This window comes from Pelodiscus sinensis, chromosome 9, assembly GCF_049634645.1.
Source record: "Pelodiscus sinensis isolate JC-2024 chromosome 9, ASM4963464v1, whole genome shotgun sequence".
Taxonomy (NCBI): domain Eukaryota; kingdom Metazoa; phylum Chordata; order Testudines; family Trionychidae; genus Pelodiscus; species Pelodiscus sinensis.
The window spans coordinates 12,091,012-12,115,863 of NC_134719.1; the positions used below are offsets into that span (position 1 = coordinate 12,091,012).

Genomic DNA, 24,852 nt, shown 5'->3' on the forward strand with positions numbered 1-24,852 from the left:
TAGCTTACTCTACCTCTTCATCCCAATTGTCATTTGCTCGTGACAGGGTGCACTGTAAAAGCAGATTTCAGCCCATTATACTGTACCTGTTCCATCACATAAGATGAACTAAAGACGCCACTACTGTTGCTGGAGCTGGTTGAGGAATCGGCAGAGCTCCCGGAGGGGGTTCCACTTCCTGATGTTTTTACTGTAAGTATTTGTTCATCAGAGAAGCCCAGCTGGTGGAGAAGCTTCTGATCTTTATTTACTGTCAGCTGCGACAAAGTATTTAATGCTTAGTGCTGGTGAAAGAAACAATTCAAACTCACAAGGCAAAAGGTAACTAATTAACATACCAAACTATCATTTGCAAATATCTGTATATTATCCACAGGAGAGTTCAACAGCTTTGCTATTTTCCACCTGATGCTTCCCACAGTTTCATTGCTATGAGCCTGTAAAATAAAACAATACTTAGTTTGACGGGAGCCGTACAAAATTAGGGCCTGAGTTTTTTAAGCATTCTGTTAATGGTTTTAAATGTTTTTTTTTCTGCTCCTCTATTGATGTTAAAGGTAATTTCAGCCAGAGAGATGTAACTACACACGGGAAGAGTGAAAGTGACTAAACCAGTGGTTCTCAAACTGTGGGTCAGGTCTCCAAAGTGGGTCACAAGGGCTGGTGGTAGACTTGCTGGATGAGATCCAGAGCCAAAGCCCAAACCCTACTGCCCGGGACCACAGTCAAAGTCTGAGGTTGTCAAGCACTGGGTGCTGGGGCTGAGGTTACAGGTCCATCACCTGGGGCTGAAGCCTTTGGACACTGACCCCCTGCCCAAGGGATCATTCTTCAGTCTCCCTCCTGGGGTCATGTAGTAATTTGTGTTGTCAGAAGGGGCACAATGCAATGAAACTAGAGAACCCTTGGATTATACTAAGTACTTCAAGAAAAATTTTCTTTCCACAAACCCTTCCGTTATTACAATCTTAGATGTGTACACAAAGCTCTCAGAAAAATGTGATTTTTAAGCTAGGACCCATTACACTTCTCTAGCTTGTGTTTCAAGTTATCCATGCAACATGACGTAGTTAATGAATATTATGTTTCCACAAATAAACAACACACATAACTTGGGTAAACATACCTCTACAGTGAAGGTATCTTTGGTAGACTCATATGTAACATTAAGCGTTAAAAGATGTCCGTGGAAAGATGCACCATGAGGTAGAATAGTACGAGGAACAGAATAAAGGTCCTATAAGAAGAAGAAAAAAACAACAACAACAGTGAAAACAATTCTGGAAGAACAAACATTTTCACAGTATTAAGTAGTTACTGATTATAAGATAGACGTGCCTCAACAATTCATGGTATTATTACAAACACTGAGTTACCATCTACATTTTTGTCTAGTTAGGAGAAAGGACATGAATGTTAACAGGAAAATCTCTCACCTCTATAGTAATCACATAGCGTTCTGCCAGAAGTAGCAGTCTTTCAATTATCACAAGTTTAGTTGACCTAAAAAAATGTATCCAAAATTTTAGAAAGTATGAGGCGAGTGGTTTCAGTCCAATCACAAAAAAGACATTTACCGAAGGCAAAAACTCAATTTAATAGAGACACAATACAACTCTCGCTCTGAGGTAGTGTACCTAGATTGAGACATATTGGCAAAATAGAGTGAAAATCTTAACTTACACTTCCTATGTCAGGCTAGATCTGGGGACAAATATTGTGCATGTCTGAAAGGCCCATTCCTGTGCCCAGATACCACCACACATACACTTACAAATACATCAGCTTTCCCCCCCTCAAGGATGATGGTCAAATGTCTTCCCCCTTTCCCACCCCTCCCAGATCTCCTATTTCACAGACCAAATGGCTCTTAAACAGCAATAATCTTGGTAGTTTAGAAAACTTCACCATTTAGATTTTGTCTTATTCCTTATATTGAGATTGTTAAAAAAAAAATCTCTTCTAAAAATCACAGACATTTAAATGTAAAAATGAAAAGCTCCTCCACAAAATCCTACTCCATTGCCTCATCATGGCATGGAGGTGACCCTGGTGTCTCAAAAGCTATGCCAGTGGAGCTTAAGCTTGCGGTGGACTGTGTATCCACTGTCCAAGGACCAGTCTAGCAAAATACGGAGAGCTTCATCACTAAAAGTTTGGCCACCAGGCGATGATTTGGTCACAGCAGCTATGAACACTACAATAATACAGCATGACTTTCAGTCCTGTGCAGTTGCCCCTCGCTTCCCTAGTGATGGTGATGGATACGGGAGCAGAGGATGCCAAGAATCTCGCAGTATTGAGACCGTTCATTTGTATTAGTTTATATGTTGGCACACGTAATATGCAACCCCTCTCAAGGGATGAGGAGGTCGACATATTGCTGGAAGAACTGCATCTCGTTCTCATTGATTTTCTTGCCATAACTGAAACCAGAAGAAAAAAGGAAGTTGTGGCAAAATGGAAGAATGGATCACAAATTCTCCTGGGAGCAGCAAAAGGAACAGTCAGCGGTGTTGGATTTATTGTGCGCCTAAAGATGGCAGGAATCATGATTTCTTGGACATTTTTATCATCTTGTTTCAGAGCGCTCATAATGAGCGTAAGCAAACAGGCCACCATGAAAATAATTGTAGCCTATGCACCAACATCCACTACAGAAGATGAGGAAGTGGAAAGGTATTATGAAGAACTTGATAGGATTCTTCAGACAAAAACAAAATACTTGGTGGTGTTTGGTGACTTCAATGCCAAGGCGGGTACAGAGGAAGACTGAGAAAATTACATCAGACAATATGGTTTGGGTATAAGAAATGAAAAGGGCCAAAGGCTGGTCAATTATGCGGAAGCCTCACATCAATACATCATGAACACCTTCTTTAAGAAGAGGGTTGGAAGGTGATGGATTTGGCAAGCACTGAATGACCTAATAAGAAACAAAATTGATTATGTCCTGGTGGACAAGAGACAACTGGTTATAGATTTAACAGTCATTTTGGAATCAGCCATCTGTATATAGTCAGATCAACTGGTTAGAGCGAGAGTCAAAATAAACATCATATGGGGAAAAAAGGAGAGAGGCAAGAGTTAGGCACTGTGTGCGGGTAGAATAGCTCCGCTCAGATCTGTTTAAGTATGCTTTTGACTCTGAATCATGGGAACTAGATGAAACTGAAGATATTGATTTGGATTACGACTACCATTTTTTAGCAAGGTTCAACAAATGTAAAACTGCTGCCACTGTAAACAAACCAAAGGAGGCCAGAAACCCAATGAACGCTTGATCTTCTTGCCAAGTGGAAAGACATGGCAGCCAAGTGTGATACCAGCCTGGAGTATAAGCTCATCTGTAAAATATTGAGGAGAAAGCAAAAAAGATTCTGAGCTGTATCGCCTTGGAAAACAAAAAAAGGCAGTTGAAGAGTTTGCGAAGAGCTCAGTGTGAAATCCAGCTAAAATGAACTCTTTCAAGCACGTTTGTTGATGAAGATAGTAAAAGAACAAGCAGCAGTTGTGAAATGGAACAAGTTTGCTGGGGCTTTTACAGCAAACTATTTTCATCAGCAACAACAGTGGAGCCTGGGGCTCCGTCATTCTTGAACCTGATGTGCTCTGTGAAGAAGTGGCAGCGGCCCTTCAGAAGATGAAGTTGGGAAGAGTGGCAGCACACACAGAACTTGGAGCGGGAGGCAATATACTCCTAAAAGCCCTAGTGAGAGAGTCTCAAGACATGTTAAAGAGGGGAGAATTTCAAAAGATTTGAAGAGAACTGTTCTTCTGCAGAAAAAAAGTGACTGAAGACATTTGAAACTATCAACCCATCTGCCTGCTTTCTCATCTCTATAAAGGTCTTTATGAGAATGATCTATGCCCATATTGAAGGTGTCCTTGAAGAAAATATGAGGAGGAAACAGGCAGGCTTTCGTAGGGGATTCTCCACAGTGGACCACGTTTTTGTGGTCACACCGATGAACAAAAGGTGTAGTGTCCAAGATCCTACTACATTTCTATCACTATTCTACTACACTTGTTGTTTATTGACTTTAAAGAGGTCTTTGACTTGGTGGAACAAAACACAGCTCTCAATGCTCTCCTTTTGCAGGAAGTCTCCCCTGTGTATGTTAGAATCATACAAGACTCCATGATTGATGCAACTAGTGAAATCACACTATTTGATGATCCCTTAATCATCAAAGTTAAGCAAGGCATAAAGGAGGACGACGTTTGTTCACAAAAGTTTTTTGCCAGTGTCCAGGAAGACGTCCTGTGGAGGACTGAAATGAAAGATGGATTTCTGATTAATGGTGAGGTTCTTCAGATGCACCTTTTTGCAGATGGCATCGTCCTAATTGAATCAAAACACTGCAAATCCTGCTCAATGACATCAAGAATGCAAAGGAGATCGGCCTGATGGTCCATGCTGGAAAAATGAAGGGGATGAAAAATACATATTGTTCAGAGTACATCATGCAGTTGGATGGAGAGTCTCTTGAGCTGGTGGATCAATATGTATATCTTGGACAAGCGTTGCAGATGGACAACGAGATGGGCCTGGAACTGAGCAGGAGGAGGAGACGGGGTTAGACTGCCTTTGGGAATCTGCGTAGTGTTTTTGTTGATTCCAAAAACTTTCCACCACCACCAAAGCCCATCTCTCTAACACTAGTATTCCTCTGATAATGCTGTATGGCTGTGAAACCTAGAATATGATGCTTACAGAAGAATCAAAGCTGCAAACCACCCAAAGAGCAATGAAGAGACACATGGTGGGTGTAAGTTGGCTACAGCATGTTACTATTGACGACTTGCATGCAAGAAGTGATGTCAATGATATCATCCAAGTTATGTACAACCAGAAAAGGAAATGGACTGGCCATGTAGCAAGACTGAGACAGCAAGTATACTCCATTGGTATTGAGACATGAAAAGAAAAAGAGGAAGGCCGCCAAAACGTCGGGTGGATCCTCTATCAGGATTCATGGAAGGACATGGATGAAAACTGCAAATCACGATGGCATGTAAAGTCACAGTCTGCATCAGTGGTGAGACTATCCACATCGATGAAATCGCAGATCTTCCAAGTATGAAAAGCTACTGTATGAGTGGCTGTAATGTACACCGAGAAACAGAAATATTACAAGGAAAGGAACTTTTCACTAAAAAGGAAGACACACAAAGTTAGGTAAGCAAATATTTGTCCATGATATTGACCATACATTACTTAAAAAAAAATCCACTTAAGAAAAGAACTTCCTACATAGTAGGGATGTTAGCTATTGGGTAACAGAATAGTCTACTTTCCACATGAATTCTTAGTAGTTCGTTGACTATTCTGTAGTCCCTGGGCACAGGGCCAGCATCCAGTTAAGTACGGCCCCACTCCTGGGGAGCCCCTTACTACCTCACGTTGCTGCCTCTATATCAGATGCAGCAGTGCAGGTGCCAGGCAGGAGCTGGTCTGCAAGGGAAGCCAATTTAAAAAACAGCTCCCCATGCAGACCAGCTGCCTACTGTCCCACACTGCTACCTCTGATAAAGAGGCAGCAGCACAGGGTGGCAGCAGACTCTGTCCGCAGGGGTCTGAGCTACCTGTGGATAGAGGCTGCTGGGGGGGGGGGATGGAGGGAGCAAGGGAGGCTGCCTTGAAGAAGCACGTGTTCAAGTGGGGGTCCCAGCAAGGAACTAGGACCACCCCCCCCAGGACAGTGGCTTCTGCTGGAGCACTTTCTGCCTGTGGCAGACCCAGGCTCGCTGCAGACAGAGGCTGCTTTGCGGCAGCCTCCCCTGCCCTGCTGACTGATAGAGGCAGCAGCTTGGTGGGGGGGAGGGGGGTTGTGGGGGAAGGCGGCACTGTGGAGACAGTGCTGGGGGGCACTGGCTCCTGCTTCCCCCCCATCCCTTTCTGCCTCTGATACAGTGACAGTGGGGAAGGAATGTGAGTAGTCAATTATTCGCTTATATCCCTACTACACAGTGCAGAGTAACTATCCTCTCCTCCTAAATACCGGGTTTTAATTCACATATAGAAAGCTATTCTTTTATCTGGCCACTAATACAAACACTTGAATACTGTGTGTAAGCAAACCTTGGCATAGGACCCAATAGTAAATTCCTGGTCATAAAAGGAGATGGACAGTGAAAATAAAATTGCCATTCTCTACACACACAGTTGTGGAGCTCTGAAATCTAAGATTTCGGTCTACAAGTATAGCAATGATGGCGATCTTTTAAGACTGACCAACCTAACACTCAAAATGTTCATTTTGATAATTATTAAATTCTGATCTCCAGTTAAGGCAGTCCACACATATTCCCCTCACTTCTACATTCTCTCGCTATGGATGTCTTTCAATAATCTCAACTCCTTGCCTTCATATGCTCAGTATGGGAAGGAAGCTCTACAACTCCAAAAGAGGACTCTAAAGAGGAGAAGCTAAATAGTCCATTGTTGATGACTCTGTGAGCCAATGATTTACCAGAAATGCAATGCAGTAGAGCATTGTTTTTTTAAATAATGGAAGCCCAGTTGATTGTATTTAGCATGCAGAGGAACTATCACCAAAATGTGTTGCTGGCCTATATTTACCTTGTATTTCAGAAAAAAATATGCATCTTCTGTTGTAGAAAGATTTGGAATACAAAATGTGAGGTTGTATTCAACAGGAGTGTTTACTCTCCTGCCACATACATTACTGTTAAGATAATTCCCCCATAAATTTGAGTGCTGAGTGTAGACACTCATGCTCTTAACACAGACTTACCTGTAGGGAGACTGCACTGATGTTGCTACAGTAGGCATAGCAGTAGCTGTAAGCATTTTTGTAGCTCTTGTAACAGCATGTGTTAATGTCGGACCACCAAGTGCTGAACTGGCTGCCTACAATGCAAAACACACCCACGCAAAAGAGCCTTTATACCATATTCTAGAGTGATTAATAGAAAACTATTAAAAATCTTCCTATTTAGGCAATAGGAAAGGTTACAAAGCTTAACTACATTCTGTTTTTGTATATCCATTATATTGCAGAAATTGTGTCAGAGAATAAAAAGCTTCCTTAAACTTTCAATAAAGTTGATTTTCAAATACAAAACAATTTAACAGGCATGTTTACCATTATTCAAAATTCCATTCTTCACATCAAACGGTTTGCACTGATTTCAAGTTCAAACATCTTCAGAAGCTTATTAATTCTCCTTTATGAACTTTCAATTTAAGATTAGCATAGCACTGCATTCTCTAGTTCAGGGGTGGGAAATAATTTTTAGTGGGGGGCCACTCCAAGATTTTGGCACGTGGTCAAGGGCCACATTTCTACCGAGGAGGTTTGGGGTCTGGGACAGAGGTTGGGTGCAGAAGGGATCTTGGGGTAGGAGACTGGGGTCCCGGAGGGGGTGTGGAGTCAGAGGGAGTTTGGGCGAAGGAGGGGGTTGTGATCTGGAGCAGAGGCTTGGGGTGCAGAGTCCAGGAGAGGCTTCTGGCCTGAGAGAGGGGCTCTAGGAGGGGATGCAGAGTCTGGGACGGTGTGACCTGGGTGAAGGGGATGCAGAGGGTTTAGGTGGTGGCCTGGGGCAGGTAGTTGGGAGGGGGGTAGGGGTGAGCGGGATACCAGAGGCAAGTTCTGGCTGGGAGGTGCTTATCTAGACAACTTCCAGTAAGCAACCTTGCAGGAACCTGAAGGCTGCAGTTGCAAGCTGCTCCACATGGCTCTGCTCCTGGCAGGGTGAAGGAATGGAGTGGGGGGGAAGGGAGGAAGGAGGCTTCATTGACTGCCCCTGCTGCCAACAAAATCTCAGCTATTGGTTGGAAACTGACCAATGGGAGCTGAGAGATTTTGCTGAGGGGCCAGACAGAGCACAAAGTCTCCCTCCTCGCTCCCAGAAAAAAGCAGCTACATTTAAAGTGCTTAAGGGTCCCAGCGAGGCAGCTGTGGGCCAGATCTGGTGGCTTGGTGGGCCAGATATGGCCTGCTGGCAGCCTCTTGTCCACACCCCTACTCTAGTTCTTAAAACTTTATGTAAAGATTATGTAACACGCTGCAAAATACTTGGCTTCAATTCTGCAAGAAAAACAACACTGAAGACAGAAAGGGCTTTAGGAACAAACAAATTTAAGTCCGCCACTTACCTCTAATCTTGTATAACAATCAGCAATGAATTTCTTGTGTAGTGACACTGAATCCTGAAAGCATGAAGGACAGGTACATTAGCACGTAAAAAAGTAATTTCATAAGAATAAAATGGCTAATAATCAATTGATCAAGCATGGAACCAAAATTAAGTGTAATATATATAAACTTCCAGAATATTAAACCACTGCTTATGGGTCAAATACCTTTCTTTGTAACAGACTATACTTACCTTTTTCAATCTAGGATTTAGATTAATATAGCTGTAATTTATGATCAACTGAATGGCTTCATTAGCAATTTCCTCATCAGGTGACTCCATTGCTATTTTCCAAATAAAATCCATTCCTATTAACTCCAGTTTTTCTACATTCTATTTAAAAGACAAATTTAACTTTGTTATAAGCATGTATAATCATAAAAAAAAAACCCCACATTTTCTTTATATCTACTAGAAAAATAACTTTTGGCTAAAGTTTTAGAAGCTATATTTTTCAGTGTGTCAACTCTAGAAAAATGTGTATATAATAAGAACTAAATTTATATAATTTCCAATCTACATAATCAGTAGAAATGTTAAGTCTTCCCCACTTTGTCCACATGTAGACAAATAATGACTTGAGGAAAAAAGCTCACCCAAGCAATGGAATAATGAATTCAAGTGAACATTTTAGGAGTTCAGCAATCCTACAAAACAATGTATTTCACATGGATAAGTCAAAAAGCAACAAGACTTATGTTAAAATGCTCATTAGGTGGCATATAACGGTCATGTACTTATTCTTGCAAATTTTCACATCAGGTCTATGAATGCCATAGGTAAGTAATGTAAATTAAACAGTCCCTCATAATGAGCAGATCCAGATGTATACTGCAAAAATATACTGCCCTATAATTTTATTATAGAAAGCGTGCAAGTTCATTTCAAAAGTTGAAAATCATTACAATTTAATTCAAATTTAAATTTACTAAACATATCTTGTAAAAAAGGTACAGAAATAAACAACAGGAGATTAAAGTTCTCTCTTTTTTGTTTAGCTATACAATTTTCACACACTACAACTTTATTTGCTCATTAACAATGCAAAGGAAAACTGGGACTGGTCTTCAAGTTTCATGACATTATTCTATTCCAACCTGAGATCTTTTACATCATCTTACAGCATTCAGTGGCTAGGGCATTTAGAAACCCCCCCATCCTTAATTTCTCAAAGTAAAATACTCTGAAAAGCAAGAATTTGTAATGAAAATACCAAAGACCTGAGGTGTTTTAATACAAATATGACCATATTAAAAAAGAACCTGTTGCCCAGATTTCATGTTTTGTTAACAGGAATGAAAGTACAACACTTACCAACTGAGTTCCCTGTCGTTTTAATCGATGATCACATAGGTTCACATTCTCAAAGAATGTCTTAAATAAACTAAAACCTGTAGGTAAAAATTATGGAAGATTTTTATTAAGAATAAATTCCTGTTTTTATTAGAACAGGACATTAAATATGCAAAGAATAATGTATACTATTAACAACAAGTAAAAATTTAGAATAATGAAAAAATCTCTTTTCTAATAAGACATTAAACTTAGTTTATAAAGCTCTTTATAGATCTAAAAAATGATCTAGTAGTCTGGCATATATTTACTCTTAAGACACGGTGACCAAAACCATTTTCATACCATTCATAGTAATTTCATACGACTCCAGCTTAAGAATTTTCTCTTTGAAGAGCTGCTGCTGTATGTCACTCTCCAGATCATGTTGTCCTTTTGTAAACCACTCAAAGCACATCTGTGAATGAGGACAGTTATAAAAGTGGATGGTCCACCATATTTTGAAGATCAAAAGACTCTTTTAGTACATCAACATTGCTTTTTCAAATTACTTCAGACACTATAGTAATGAGTGCATACAAAACATGAAAAGGAAAGGTAGTCAAATTCAGCAGTCTATAACTACCTGAAGTGCACGGATGCTGCACACACTATTACAATGTATCATGTGTCACATAACTCAGATAGCAGTAGACTTTCTTCTGACGCAGAAGGTTCAGATTCCATACCAGCACTCAGGTTCTTACTCATTACACAAGCAGGTAGTGCAAGCATTACTACTAAAGCCATCTGTTGCATAAATCATTAAGGGAAAGTTTCTCATTTATATCATCACTGGCTATTCAGATGAAATCATAGAATCATGAAGCTGGAAGAGACCTCAAGAGGTCATCCAGTCCAGCCCCCTGTCCAAAGCAGGACCAATCCCAACTAAGTTCAAAGTGTAGAGAACCCTCATCTAATCTCCTGATCAACATTCCCTTTCAGCAAAACAGTTTTCAAGGCAGTAAGACATTTATAGTTAAACATATGATTGCTGCTCCATTTGCTTACACTGTCCATGCACTAACAGGATCTAATGCATTAGTGCTTTGTAAGGCATTTGAAGACACTGAATATGAAAAACAATTTATTTGCTATATACACATTCCAGTAATGAGCTATTAAATTCCATTTCTATCCCCAGATGTTGATCTCTTGGGCTTCTTACCTCTCGATCTAACTCACAAACATCTTGACCCGTCACAAGACATTCCCAGATTTCCTTGGCACGATTCCAACCCAAATAGAGGGTGGCTTCTTGCAGAAAAAATGCCAGAAATTTTAAATGCGCTTCTAAGTACTGAAAGGGGAATAATAATAATAATTTAAAAACCTGTCATCTTTCCAAAAGAGAGCTTAGATTCAGAAATAAATTTTTTATACTTTTCCAAAGTGTGAAGAATAAAAAGCTGACTGATCCTACAATGAATTTCATGTGGAAAAAAAAGAACCTGCAATGATGATTTCTGGTTTTAACTATTTTAAACAAAAGACCCCATTTTAGTCCTCTTTTCTGAACACACTAGGCTGCTCTGGATCCCCATAGTAGTAACTAGCCTGAGCTACCACCTGGCAAAAAGAGATCAAAGGTTCAACAATATGCCCTGCAAATGCTCTGCGGAGATACATTTTCATGAATCTGCATACCAATAAGAAAGTATTTTTTGTTTTTAAGTAGCCTGCACAATTTAAAATTAGCCATTTATATTATGTCACAGTTTTTCATATAGAGAGGCTACCCCACCATTTAACTTAATAGGCAAGTAATAAAGCTCAATATAGTTCTATTCCAAATTACAAAACAGAGTGCAATTTTTGGAGGGAGGAGAAGCAGCATATATAGAAGATACATTGTACATTAACTGTCCAATATTTTACATTTTCTAGTCTTCCCTGTTTCAGTTGACTGTGGCATTTTTGGTGATTTATAACAGTTTTAACTGAAAGTTTCAAGCAACTAACATTAGAAAGCAATGTTCAGTACCTCTCGGTAAGTATATCGGCCATCCACTAATGTTGTTCCAACTAGTCCACCAGGACCAGCTACAGAGGCAGCCAATCGATGACATGCTATTAGACTTCCTGTCACCAGTTTCACTATCTCAAAGTTTTTCTTCAAGTCTTGAATAATGCTCTTGGCAGAAATATTGAGATGGAAAGACAGAGTTAGAAATGCAGCAACCAAACAGGCATATTAAGAGGTTGTGCATTGTCACAGGAATTAGATTTTATTTTTTTAAAGAAAACTGTGGGGTTTAAGTACTATGAAAACTCACAAGTAGTCAAAGGTTCACTTTCATTCTTCCCCAACTATTTATAAATTAGCCTAGAAGGCAATTCCAAAGCCAAATACTTCCAACTCAAAACATAATGCGAAGTGCAACTTCGTAGTAAACTGGAGCCATTTATTTCTAAAGGTCATAACTGATTTTATTATCTCAGTCAAAAGTCAATTAAAAACAACCTTTGACCTTAAATTTGTCAACCAAGTTCACTTATAGTGGACAGCACAAAGTATTAAAGAATTACCATTTTAAAATTATACAAAGACACTACCACTACATTAAACTCCTCAATTCAAAGTGCCATAAATTAATGCCATATTTTAACTAAAACTTTGTTATAAAAGCAGAAGCTTGATTGATGTAACTGTGCTTGCAAAAATATTTTACCAAGTGCCTTACCTTATCTTGCTTTTGGTAAGTTTGTTTAATAAACGAACGTGTGATTTCATGGAGCTGACGTAAAGCTGGTACCACCCACACAAACTGGGGATTATGATGTTGTGACGACTAGTAATAAAAAGTTAAAATAATTACACACATAGAGATGCTGAACAATACTATAATTGTTTCTTGTAAAAGAACCCTAGCAGCCCATTTATTAACATCCATAACCCAGCATCAGGAGACTCACTAGTCTGTAGTTCCCCTCCACTGAAAATCTGTTTCAGCTTTCACAATTACACTAGATGGCTGAAGATGAGACTGACAGAAGTAAGATGGAGAGGCAAGCCAAGATTTAGAGGGCAAACGTAACCAAATACAGCTACTCAATGAAAGATCGGGTTGGAGAGTCATTGAAAGAAGTCAGGAAAAACAAAACTTAAATATTATTTAACCTACTATCTTGGGATTTAGAGGCTGGTAGGGGGAAAAAAGGCAATAACTGTTCTTCGAGATGTGTGTTCTCGTGGGTGCTCCACTGTAGGTGATGGGTCGCCTGGAGCCGCAGATCAAAGCCTTGCAAAGCAGTTTCCCCTGTTGAGCCACGCATGTGCAGGAGGCATCTCGCAACGCTCACGCCCGAATATGTAGCTCGCGTGGCTCAGCCCCTCCCTTTCAGTTCCTCGTGTATGCCTGAGTAAATAAGACTCTGAGCAGAGGGGAAGAAGGAAGGGTCATGGAGCACCTCCCCTCTACTGGGAGTCTTATTTACTCAGATGTACACAAGCAACTGAAAGAGAGGGGTTGAGCCACGCGAACTACATACACGAGGCATAAGGGAGCGTTCAACAAATTCTTCCCGTTGACCCATCCGCGTCTTGACTGCTGCGTTGTGACGACGATCAGCTGATCCGGCACAGCGTGGCAGCCATTTTTATTTTAATGAAGCCGGGGATATTTAAATCCCCGCTTCATTGACTATGTCGGGTAGCCTATTTTACATGCCTCTGCTGACAGAGGCATGTAGTCTAGACATACCCTAAATGTCTATAGCAGGACGTTGTTCAAGTAGGCCACGGAAGTCGCTGCAGCCTGAGGAGATTGTGCTCGTGGTGAATGTTGCAATGGCCTGTTGGCCAGAGTATGACACTTAACTAGATATGTCAATATCCACCCTGAAATACACTGGAATGAAATGGGTGTCCCTCTTGAGCGTTCTGCGATAGAAATAAAAAGTCTTTGAGATTTACAAAATGCTCATGTTCTGTACAGAAAGAAGGCCAATGCTCAGATATCAAGAGTATGTAGGGTAACATTTTGCGGTGAGGTGTGGGGCTAATTTAAATGAGGGAAACTATTAATAAACTATTGAGCTAACTTATAAAACTATTGAAGGTAACTATCTAAGGGTATGTCTACACTGGCTCCCTAGTTCGAGCTAGGGATGCAAATGTAGCTGACCAAAATTTCTAATTAAGCAGGGATTTAAATATCCCACGCTTCATTAGCATAATCTGGACCCCCTTGGTTCAAACTAACACGTCCCAGAGCGCACTTCCTGGTTCAAATCAGCTGTTGAGCGGAATAACGCGTGGGCGAGATTATGCTAATGAAGCACGGGATATTTAAATATTTAAGTCAGCTACATTTGCATCCGTAGCTCAAACTAGGGAGCAAGTGTAGACGTACCCTAAGCAGTAACTATGAAGCACAACGTGAGGTAATAGGCAGAGAGGGAGATGTTGAAACTCCGTCCGCAGACAAGAGTGGTTAGAGAGGAACTGAAAAGGAAACGTTGAGTTGCGCGAGCTACACTCTCAGGTGGGAGCATCGCAAGATGTCTCCTGTGCATGCGCGGCTCAATGGGGGAAACTGCTTTGCATGGCTCCGATCTGCAGCTCCGGGCGACCCATCACCTACAGTGGAACTCCCATGGGGACATCACTCGGAGAAGAATCAGTGGTTCTCTCAGTGAATGATTTTTAGGGTCACAAGGAGCCCTCTGACACTTTTTCAAGAGAACCTAAGGTTTGATTCTGAGAATAAGAATTTGACAATAGATTCCTGACAAAGTTTGACAATAGAAGACAGCCCACCAAATTGTATTGGGGAAAGCAGCATCTTGATTCTAGTTTAGATGTGAAGAATCAATGCTACATTGTCAGCAGCCTGTTCATGGCAGAAAAAGCTACACTGGAAACTCCTTCATATCTTCGATACTGCTACCAATATTCTCTCCATCAGCATTTTAATTTACCCTTGTGTACATGTTTGGCTTGCAGGTAGATAGGTGCATGCTGCATTTGTAAAACTGGTTTACACACTATCAACACCGTAGATGAAGGTATTGCAGCAGGTGGGAAAAGAAAAAAAGAAAGACTATAGCAGAAGGATGCCTTGGGATGAATTTGAGGACTTTTTAGCAAGAACAGGAAAAAGAGAAGAGGACATCAGAATATGCTAGCAACAAATGTTCCCCCTCGGACAGACAACTAGAGATCTGCATTCTGAGCATTGAAGAAAAGCAAGAATGCAAGCTGCATTAGCACCTCAATATCTGTTTGTTTGTTTTTTTTTTAAAGCCTATTGGATGGTGTTAGAAAGGTTAGTCTATGTGTAGTTGAGCATGAGAGAGCCATTTATTTTATGGCTCGTTTTGGACAATGGAACAAGGCCAGCCAGGTACATTCTTGCAGGCCTACAGAAAGAAACCTCTTTCCCCTCAACAGCTAGCTGTTACTCAGGAGACAAGTTAGCAAACTCAGCTGCAAAATGGGTTCTTATTCCAGAAGACATTTTTCATGCTTTTTAAAAACAAAGAAATTATAGACAAACCAGAAAATATTAGACATTGGAAAGTTTTACATGAAAGGAACGCTGACATGACAGTAGTTCCACCTGAAAATTTTAACCCTGAGTCCACCCAAGTTTTCCCCCAATGCAGTCACTCCTTGGACTGCACATCTGTTTAAAGGAAAAGGCAGGAGACTTACGAGTCTCATTCCGAAATAACAGTGCAAGCCTTTATTTCAAAATAATGTCGAGCTGGAGGACTTCTTACTCCGACTCATGGTAACCCACATATCACAAGGAGTAAGGGAAGTCGAAGGAAGAGTGTTCTTCCTTCGACTTCCTGCTGCGCAGACAGCTCCAAAAGCTGAATTAAGCTATTTTGACTTTAGCTACGCAACTGACATAGCTGAAGTTGTGCAGCTTAATTCAACTTTAGCCCTACTGTGTAGGCATACCCTAAGTTAGCTCACATAAGGTCTCCTCCCTCAAACTTTTCTAAGGTATGAACTTAAAGATGGGACAAATGTCAAATTCCAGTCACTTGAAAAGAGTGTTTACCGTATCACCCAAGCCACTCTTTAGAAAATATACCATGTTGGGAAAAAAGTAATTTTACAGAGAAACAAACCCTCTTAATATCTTCTATGCATTTGATGATGTAGCTCCTTTTAATTGCTTCCTTCACTGCGTATGCATCACTAAGGATGGCCAGATGTTCCTCCAAAGCTTGCTGAATTAGACTACAGGGTAATGTTGGAAGATGAGCCAGCTCCCAAAGCACTTCTAGGACCTTCAAGAACAGCATAAATAGTCAGGGATGTTAGTAATTACAAAAGAGATGCAGCTCTATTCTTTATCTTAAGAATGGCGGATTTTATTTCTCATGCCTTTCCAGTGGTTGTCTCAACTCGTGCTTCCCGACCAATACGTCCTATCAGGCTCAACAGTTTTTGTCGCACTCTGTCACTCTCTGTCTCCCAGCTCTGCAGGGCAAAGAGATATTATTTCTATTATAGCAGCAAATAATTAATCAAGGCACACTATTCCAAAAAAATAATGAAATCTCTCCCTGACCATACTTTAGCACTAAGAACGGATAACATGGTTAAAACCCAGCTTAAAAAAAATTAAATCAAGAGCACAATGGGAGCTGAGTCTTTTAAAACAGATATTTTAATCTTCTCAGTCATTATATGTTTCCAAAGAAATTCGTATTTAGAAAATCTTATTTGTACAGTAAATGTTCAAACACCAACATCCCTGTGTTAGTAAGATATTTCAAGTCAGATAAAGGCTTACCTTCTGAATAAGAACAAACAGATGATTAAGTTGATCAGAGCTGAATTTCACAGCAGCTGCAGCAATAATAGTATGTATGTTTTCAATCACAGTGGATGATTGTCCTGACTAAATAAGGGGGAAGGAATTGAGACACACAAAAGTTAGTTCTTTGCAAGAACCAAAAGAAGAAAATTAAGACAGATTTATCTGACTGTACACATATCATGTAAAACGTCTTTGGATGTCTGAGTAATGATAGATATAAAAGAGAATGATCAAATCTGAAGAAAGTAGATCTTTAGAGAATCACTCTAGAACAAGACAGGATAGTACTCTCAATCTACCAAACCTCAAAGGTGGTTCAAATACTATTCAAAAAGAAACATTTGACATTAGTTAAGTGATATGTTAATTGCAAATATTCTGGGCAGATACTGTAGACTAAGAGTAACTTAGCTTAAATTAACTTCTCACTCTTACAGCAGTATCTTCAATTTTGTGTTTAACCATTTTAAGAAACAGGAAAAGGTGTGCTAACACCGGTGTTGCAGGATTTCTACATCCAGTGGTCACCCTTATAGAATTCTAATTGCGTCAATTAAGGTAGGATGGTGGAATTCACAGAAGTAGAATGAGGAACCACAACAGCCATCAATTTGCTGAATGCACAGCTGTCAATTTACTGCTTGTCAAGATGTTCCGTCTAAAATTATCTAAGGAAACACTTCTTGCCTGTTATTATTTGCAATTGTCTGGCACCACTACACACAGCAACGACAGATAGGCTTTTTTCTCATTCCTCCATTGAAACCACAGGGTTTTCTCATGAGGAAAATTATCAGAATCCTTGCATCTATAGCCATCAACTTATACTACCCAGTGAGTGCTTAAGAGATGATGTGGGCTTTGCGACCAGAAAGTTACCAGATCCATGCTCTGGGGGAGGCAATAGTGGTAGAAGTAAAATCCAGAATCAAGGGTTCTCACAGAAAATGTCAACTGCTCAGGCCCATTTACAGTGGGAGAGCTGTAGCTGAAGCGCTTTCACCGACTGCAATGGTGGCAGTATGCATCTTTCTGGAGTTGCCTCCATGGGAACACAGAATGAACATGGGAAGCTTTTGCAAGGGGGAAAGGGGAGGAACGAAAACTGAACTCCGTGAACTATAGGTTTCTACCATTACAAGAACAGAAGTGCTGTTAATTTAAAACTTGGCAGGAGGATGGCAGCTCCAAACAACGCATTCCTGATGAACCTAAACTGTATGGTGTCATCCTAATTTAATGAAGTCAGCAATACATAAAAAAGTGAAGCCTAAACCTTCACTCTACAGCAGCTATGGGGGGGCAATCAAAACTTTTTGATGCCTCCCAGAATACATTTCACCATTCCTTTGTCTCCTCCTCTCTTTCCCATCCATCTTCTTGTGTGTGCTTCTCTAGACTCAGAATCCCACCTACATTTGCCATGCTTCCATCCCTTTCTCAGCACCATGTTTCTTCCAGGTGTCCTATACATCCTAGTCATCCTACCAAATTACCACAATGACAAGCATGACTATAAACGAGACCCACAGCTAAACTGCACCACTCACACACTTGCTTTTTGGTGCAACCCACTCTCTCCATTTGCAGCACATACAGGATAAGATTTTACACAGTGGGAAATTGAAACACAAACACGATTTGTCCAAGATGAGACTAAATTAGTAGCAGAGCTGAGTATAGAAACCAAAACTCCCGATAGCCTGTAGTGTTCTAACCAGTAAGGTCTGCTTCTCCCTTAAAAAAAAATCAGAAATAAAAACAGAAATGAGATTATGGCTAGAATATTGGTGCCTCTCAGAAGGCAGCTGGGGCATTCAAAGTAGTTCCTGCATTCAGGTGGTCAGCTTTACATCCCAGTGAATTGAATGAGAAAAGACAAAGCAGGTAAGGCAATAACTTTTGCTAGTGGAAGGGACAAGCTTTTGGAGATTCACAGAACTATTCCTGAGATCTGGACAATGAAATGACAGTCATTCAGATAAAGAACCCTATTTGACTGCAGCCAAACATTAGCCATATTGAATCATAAAAAACGAAAAAAAAAAACCCAAACAAAAACAACTTTGTACTGAGATTTTACAAAGTTAAAAAAAAAAAAAAGATCAATACTGATTCCACAGCAAATTAATCAATCTGAAACAATGAATGGGGGATACCCAGCTGAAAATTTTCTATAAAAAACAAAATTTTCTATAAAAAACAAAAAGCAAATAGCTGAATGTCTCCTATGCAACTTTCAAGAGTCATCTAGTTCAGTAATGTACTAAAATAGTACCCTTCTGGCAGAGATTACACATTCAGTTTTGAAGAATGGGGGAAGGGGAAGGGGAAGGATGAGGGAAGGGAAAAATCAGTTGCTTCATTTGTGCAACATCTTTAAAATGATGCATTGCCTTGTCTGCATGGGAGGTGATGTGCTGTGTCATTGAAAAAAACTAGAAAACTTTGCATGAATACCATCCTGCACAGGATGTGAAAACAGACCCATTCCATAATGTTAATCTGAATGTGCTACAGTGCATTCACCAGCCAAGTTATCGACACAAACTTTTTTACTGTATACACTAGAAATTTTGAACAGAACTCGTTTGCTAAAGAGAGAATTTAGATTATTATGTTCTTCTATCCTGGGACAAATCAAGCTTATTTCAGCTTCTTGCTAAGAATACTATACTGTTCCTTATTCAGAGATTAATAATTATTCTAAGATCGAAGGTTGCTGTGTGTCATTCACTTAAAAAGAATAGCACACAAAGCATAACTGGAAAGACCTTGACACACAAAATCGAGCTTTTTTAAATACAAGAGGGAGATGGACACAGAGGAAAATTTACTGGGTATGAAGTCTTCATGTATGAGACTCGGGTCTCCCTTAAATATACTTGTTCCCAACCCAAAATACAGTTAAAATTGAAGTCTTCCACCAACACACACCTAAGTTTTATGCACAGGGCACTATTTACACAACCTGCCATCCAGCCATCCTATGTAGACTTTTAAGAAATGATACAAAGCCTGTTAGTACAAAGCCCACTTCACAAATAGGCATGCAGGATGACCAACTATTAAAGCTGGGCTCAGAACAAGTGCCAGATGAGTCACATCTGTCACAGCTTCACTGAGCAAGAAACTTACTATCATTCCCAACTTTACTAGATTTATATAGACTTAGCAAGGTGTCCAAAAGTGTTAACTAATTACTTAATACAAATATAATGGACTAAATTGTGTGTGTTGACTAGAACTTTACTAGTTGACTAAAGTTGACTAGAACTTTTTACTAGCATGTTAAATTTCAGATCAGGCTGTTTTGACTGAGAGAGCTTTCAAAAAGCAGTTTGCATGAAGCACCTGAGAATCATTTTCTACACCTTAACATTAGTATTTAACAAGACTAATATGGCTATCAATAGCACATATGTAAAAGAGTAGAAACATCCAGACACAATTAACAGAATTTGAGTTCCCACTATTTAAAAGCAGATAGAGCTAGGTTCGTTCTCACCTCCACCCAAGAAAATGAAAATGTGAAAGCATAGTCATTAGGTTAACAATGTTTTACCCCTTATTTTAATTTTAAAAGTGTTTGTAACCCCTTTACATTCACTATAAAAGCATAATAAAGCCTACCAATGAGAAGCTTATTTCATTTATGTGGATGTATTGTGAGAGATTAAGAGAATACTTGACAGTGGTAGAGGTGTGTGGAAGATGGGGAAGAGGTATTATTTCATTTAAATTCTAACCTTTTCAACACTCTACCATCCCATCAATTGCCTTTTGACACATCCCCATAGAATCATGACCCTGTGGTTGAGAAACATTGAGCTAGAACAAGGAGCACAGCCTTGAAGGGAGAGATGTTTATTAGGAAATAAAGATTAACACATGTACAAAATTAACGGGAATCTAAGCCCATTTAGCAGAGAGAAGTAGTTACAATTGTAAGAAATTGAAAAATGTGTACTTGTTAAGGAGTTCTCTCTCAAGCATTTTTGCTATCAGGGCCATTGTGTTCATGAGACAAGAGAAACGCTAACAACCCTGGCAGAAAACTGAATGGAATGAGTCTATATTTAAGTCCATTAATAATTGTACATCATGATTTCATAGGGAGAGAACAAAATATCATGACCAAGCACATAAAGAGACAGCTAGACTTTCACTATGTTCAAAGTTGGGTACCTAACTTTAGTTATCTAAGTTAAAAAAAGAAGAAAAAAAAAAATCACACAACTTAGGCCAACATTTTCAATCATACATAAAACAGAACAAACACTTACGCTTACCTGTATTCTCCAGATTTTAGTGAGCTCATCCAAAGACAATTTACTGCCCAGCAGTTCAATAATTCCCTTTATACGGTCACAGTACTGTGCTTGGTCTATATTACCTAATAGAACAAACAGCTAAATTAGAAATAGCGAGCAATATATAAAAATAATGAAGAATATCTGTTATAGCAAGGCACTTGGTAATTTAAAGGAAGAGGGTCAACCTGAAACATCTTATTACTTCCATCTGAAAATTCTGTACCTGCTATTACAGATAACTCTTAAGATTACTAAAAGAAAAAAGTATATCAGAGAAATACCCATCATTCTATATTTTTAGGCTTGTTTTCTTTGTGTAAGTGACAGCATATAGCATCTAGTCAATTTCAGCCCTTTGAAAAATGTCACATCTTTCCATAAACTTAGCAACTGGTAACCAATAATACCAAGAAAGCTGAAAATGCACCTGAAGAGACATCAGCTAGAGAAGGCGGAAGGGGGAAGAAGTGTGGTTAGTGAAGGTATTTTCAGAATCCTTCTAAATTGTCAAAACACTGTAGAAAAAACTCTAGGGTACTTCTTTAAAAAGGGCACTGTATCAAAAAATTTTAACATGTCCAGTTGACAATCCCTTGAGTACAATAACATTCGTTTAAAATTCATAGTGTAAAACAATTGATAAAATGCTTACCTTCTAGTGCAATTGAGAGAACAGAGTTTTCTACTAGCCAGTTTAATAATCGGTCTGTATCTATTGCATTCTTTACAGATTTGGATACAGTGCTGTCTTCTATTAATTTGGTTACCTATAAATCACAAAAAATGAAAACTTGCTGTATTCTTTATGCCCATCACATTTTCTCTTACACAATCACCCCCCTCCTCCACACAGCCCAATGTAAAACAAACAACAAGGGACTATAGGTTGGACCTCACTGGTCTGGCACCCTGGGGACCTGACTGGCCCCGAACAAAGGATTTGCCAGTCCAGTAAAGGTCTCTTCCCTCCTGGCCTGTGCTGCCACTGGGTTAGGGCTCCAGCCCGACCCCGCTGCTGCCCCAGCCCCCCCGAGGGCTCTCTAGATGCTGCCGATGCAGCTACTGCTGGAGCTCTGCAGCCAAGGCCGGAGCTCCAGATGCAGGGCTGAGGCAGAGGACAGAGCTCCCTGGCCACTGCTGGGGCTCCACAACCACTGCTGGGGACAGAAATCTCTGCTGTGCTGCCTGTTTCCCCCCCCACACTTGCCAGTACCCTCTAACACGCTCTTGCCCTAGCACCAGACCTCCTTGTTCCTGGGCTCTGTGGTCCAGGAACATCCGTGGTCTATACTGGACCAGGGATGAACTGGGACTCCCTAGTCCAGCAAAAGGGAGGTACAACCTGTATAAGAAAAGTGCACTGCCAAAAGCCTGTGGGATACCATTATTACACAAATTTCCTAATCCCATTCTGTTACAGATAGGAAGGCTCTCCTGTAGCACCAACTTCTTTAGATTTACTATAATTTTATTACTGCAAAACAGGTTTCTCCATGTCCAGTAGCAAGCCATTATACTTAGTCCAGTCTATTGATAATGGTGGCCAGAGTACCTGTTCTGGATGAAACCCAAAATGCTGCATTTATGTAATTTGACAGGGAATGTGATCACTTATGATGAAGGAACCAAGACTAATGATAAACATGTTTGAAATCAGTAACTCAAATGACAATTGAGAAAGGCTCAATATATCACAGAAACAAAAACTAAACCAAGAAAGCCTTCAAATAAATATAATGTGTTATGCTTTTTTAAGAGACATTTCTTGGAGTACTATGAAAATATACCTGCTATGGAAGTAAGAACTGAATGACTACAGCTGCATACTGTAAGTGACAATCCAGTGAGGCTGAATTTAGATGGCTTTAAAATGCAGTTCCACTTGAGCATACATCTAAGATTTATCTTACTAAGGAATACCCCATGAATAGCCCATGCTTGGCAGACACTACTGCTCTCAAATGTAGCTGAAATAATAGTCTTTACAGAAAGCTGATATGACTTGGACACTTTCCGAGGAAACCACAATCCTTGTACCCACTAACTTGCAAAAATAATGCTTGTCAGACTGACTTATTTTGTTCTTTACTTGGAATTAAGACTTTCCCAAGGCCACATAATTTGTTAGAACTATCCTGCCCCTTTGCCTTTCAGATACTACTTTTGATACAGTAAGAATAGCCTGACACTCAAAAAGTCAAACTTACTTCTTTGAGGGAATTCATTTTTGCACTGAAGTGGGGAGATTTTAACATGCGCAACAGAATATCCAAGCGTAGATCATCCACCACAGTTACCAGGTCAGGTTGGAAGCGCATACATAGTAACTTTATAGCAGACAGGAGTTCAGGAATACTAACTAGCCTCTGTTAAGAGAGACATGCATTAGTAATGGCTGTACACATTTTTACAGACATTTTATTTTTAATCACAAGTTCAGTCATGCTTTAGACTCTGATAATAGACACAGAGGGTAACAACAGTGACCCGGGAAAGGCTGCTTGATCTGTAATTCACAATACTTTGTTTTCCTGTGAACGTTTGGAGAAATATTACTCACGCTACTAGAAAAAATTATGAAGATGACAAAGCTTAGGGGTAAGGAAAAAGTGTGTTATAAGTTAAATGTGCTAAAATATTCTATTTTGTATGATACATAATGCATGCCTATTGCTATTCTTTAAGTGCATAAACAGTAACATTTGCAAAACATCACTATGACTACTATACTGAACAACACTATTGTGCACTAAGGTGTAATGCATGGTTCACCTTTCAGTAGCACAGCTTTTAAACTATAGGTATGCAGCTGTAGCTGCTCTTCTCAACAGGAGAGCTGATCTCTCCTGCCGACAAAAATAAAACCGTCCTCAATGAGCAGCAGCAACTCTGCTGTCCTCCGAGCAGCAGAGTGCTGTCTATGTGGTCACGTTTCAAACCAGTAAAACTTTTGTTAGTCAGGGGGTGGGCGGGGGAGTGTTTTTTCATACGCCTGACAAGTTTTACAAATGAAACTGCAGTATAGACAGCCTAAAATGATCTCAACAAAAGCGACATTACAAAAATCTCATTAGAAATCTAAGACAAATTTAGTACAACGTAGAACAAAAAAGCAGTAGAAGATTTTGCAATCACATGATTTCCTCTGATGTTAAAGATCACTACTCTTTTGGAAACAATAAAATATATTTGCATCTAAGCAGCCATATAGGCCTCAAATTTTTAATCAGAATAAGGCACTGCTCCACCTAACTGACTTAGGAGCTTAACTCATTTTTGAAAATGAGACATGGTCAGATCACTGCAAGACTCAGTAGAGCAATGCCTAAATATCTTTAAAAATCTAGGCTATAGAGCCTCGTGCTGAAAGGTGCTAAGTACCTTAAAGTCAACTAGAATAGACGGCATTCAGCACCTTACATGACTCAACCCAGGAAAACATGTTGGATAACTATGATGGAAAAGTCTTTTTAGACAAGAAGGCTTAACACTAAATAAGATCTTAAATGGGTCCTGGTGAACAGAGCCAATCCACCAGTACAGCCTCCTATTACAAATATTCTCAGTCTAAATATAAACTAAATTATTCTTTCCAAAGACAAACTAGTGTAATTTGTTTTCAATTTAGGAGATGGCACTTTCGGCATTTTCAGTAGCTTCCACATGTATATTTGACATAATGAGAATGTTACCTTGTCTTTTAGGTCCTTCTCTTCTACATTCTGTACATATTTAATCATTTTATGAATGACTGGATCCAGCATGGGCTAAAAAATTTGAGAAAATACAAGAACAATCAGGTTGTGTTTTCTAGAATCAAGTTATTCGGAAGATCTGGTTGCAATAACTTCTCTTTCTAAAAAGGCCAAAACAACTTTAAGATTAAATTTGAATACATAACAAATATGGCATATATAAACCAGCCTGCTGGTACAAACAGAGAATGAAATAATGAAAAAGCCAAAATTTCTCACCTGAATTAACAGCAGCACAAAGGTGTCTGGTAAAGGGATCTAATCTTTTCAACATACAACACTTGCTATATGTACAATGAAGTCAATTGGATATCTAATGGTTTCCTTTCTCTTTTAAAAATAGAGCGACAAAAACAGATGGGGAAGAGACAGAAAGTTTGTATAGCACTGAAGCCTTGGACACATATGTCAGTTTCAGAATAACTATACCTGTAATAAACACCCATCTCTGTGGTTCACTCCAAAAGTGGCCCGTGAGGTCCTATGCCTCCAGCC

The 24,852-nt window shown here is 39.7% G+C and overlaps 1 protein-coding gene across 6 annotated transcripts in view; it reads right to left on the minus strand.

Moving 5' to 3' along the window:
• The window catches only part of USP24 (ubiquitin specific peptidase 24), a 114,644-nt gene that overhangs the window by 53,527 nt on the left and 36,265 nt on the right, over positions 1–24,852 (minus strand). For all 6 annotated transcript variants that reach the window (XM_075936049.1, XM_075936047.1, XM_075936046.1 and 3 more), the window contains exons 9-27: positions 24,295–24,369; positions 22,810–22,968; positions 21,255–21,369; positions 20,579–20,682; positions 16,260–16,367; positions 15,848–15,943; positions 15,589–15,750; positions 12,186–12,293; positions 11,486–11,635; positions 10,670–10,801; positions 9,805–9,916; positions 9,481–9,557; positions 8,359–8,499; positions 8,126–8,179; positions 6,762–6,877; positions 1,437–1,503; positions 1,127–1,237; positions 339–437; positions 87–257 (exon numbers count right to left, since the gene is read on the minus strand). In XM_075936049.1, coding sequence (XP_075792164.1) covers positions 87–257; positions 339–437; positions 1,127–1,237; positions 1,437–1,503; positions 6,762–6,877; positions 8,126–8,179; positions 8,359–8,499; positions 9,481–9,557; positions 9,805–9,916; positions 10,670–10,801; positions 11,486–11,635; positions 12,186–12,293; positions 15,589–15,750; positions 15,848–15,943; positions 16,260–16,367; positions 20,579–20,682; positions 21,255–21,369; positions 22,810–22,968; positions 24,295–24,369 — 2,157 coding nt within the window. The remainder of the gene's footprint in view (positions 1–86; positions 258–338; positions 438–1,126; positions 1,238–1,436; positions 1,504–6,761; positions 6,878–8,125; positions 8,180–8,358; positions 8,500–9,480; positions 9,558–9,804; positions 9,917–10,669; positions 10,802–11,485; positions 11,636–12,185; positions 12,294–15,588; positions 15,751–15,847; positions 15,944–16,259; positions 16,368–20,578; positions 20,683–21,254; positions 21,370–22,809; positions 22,969–24,294; positions 24,370–24,852) is intronic.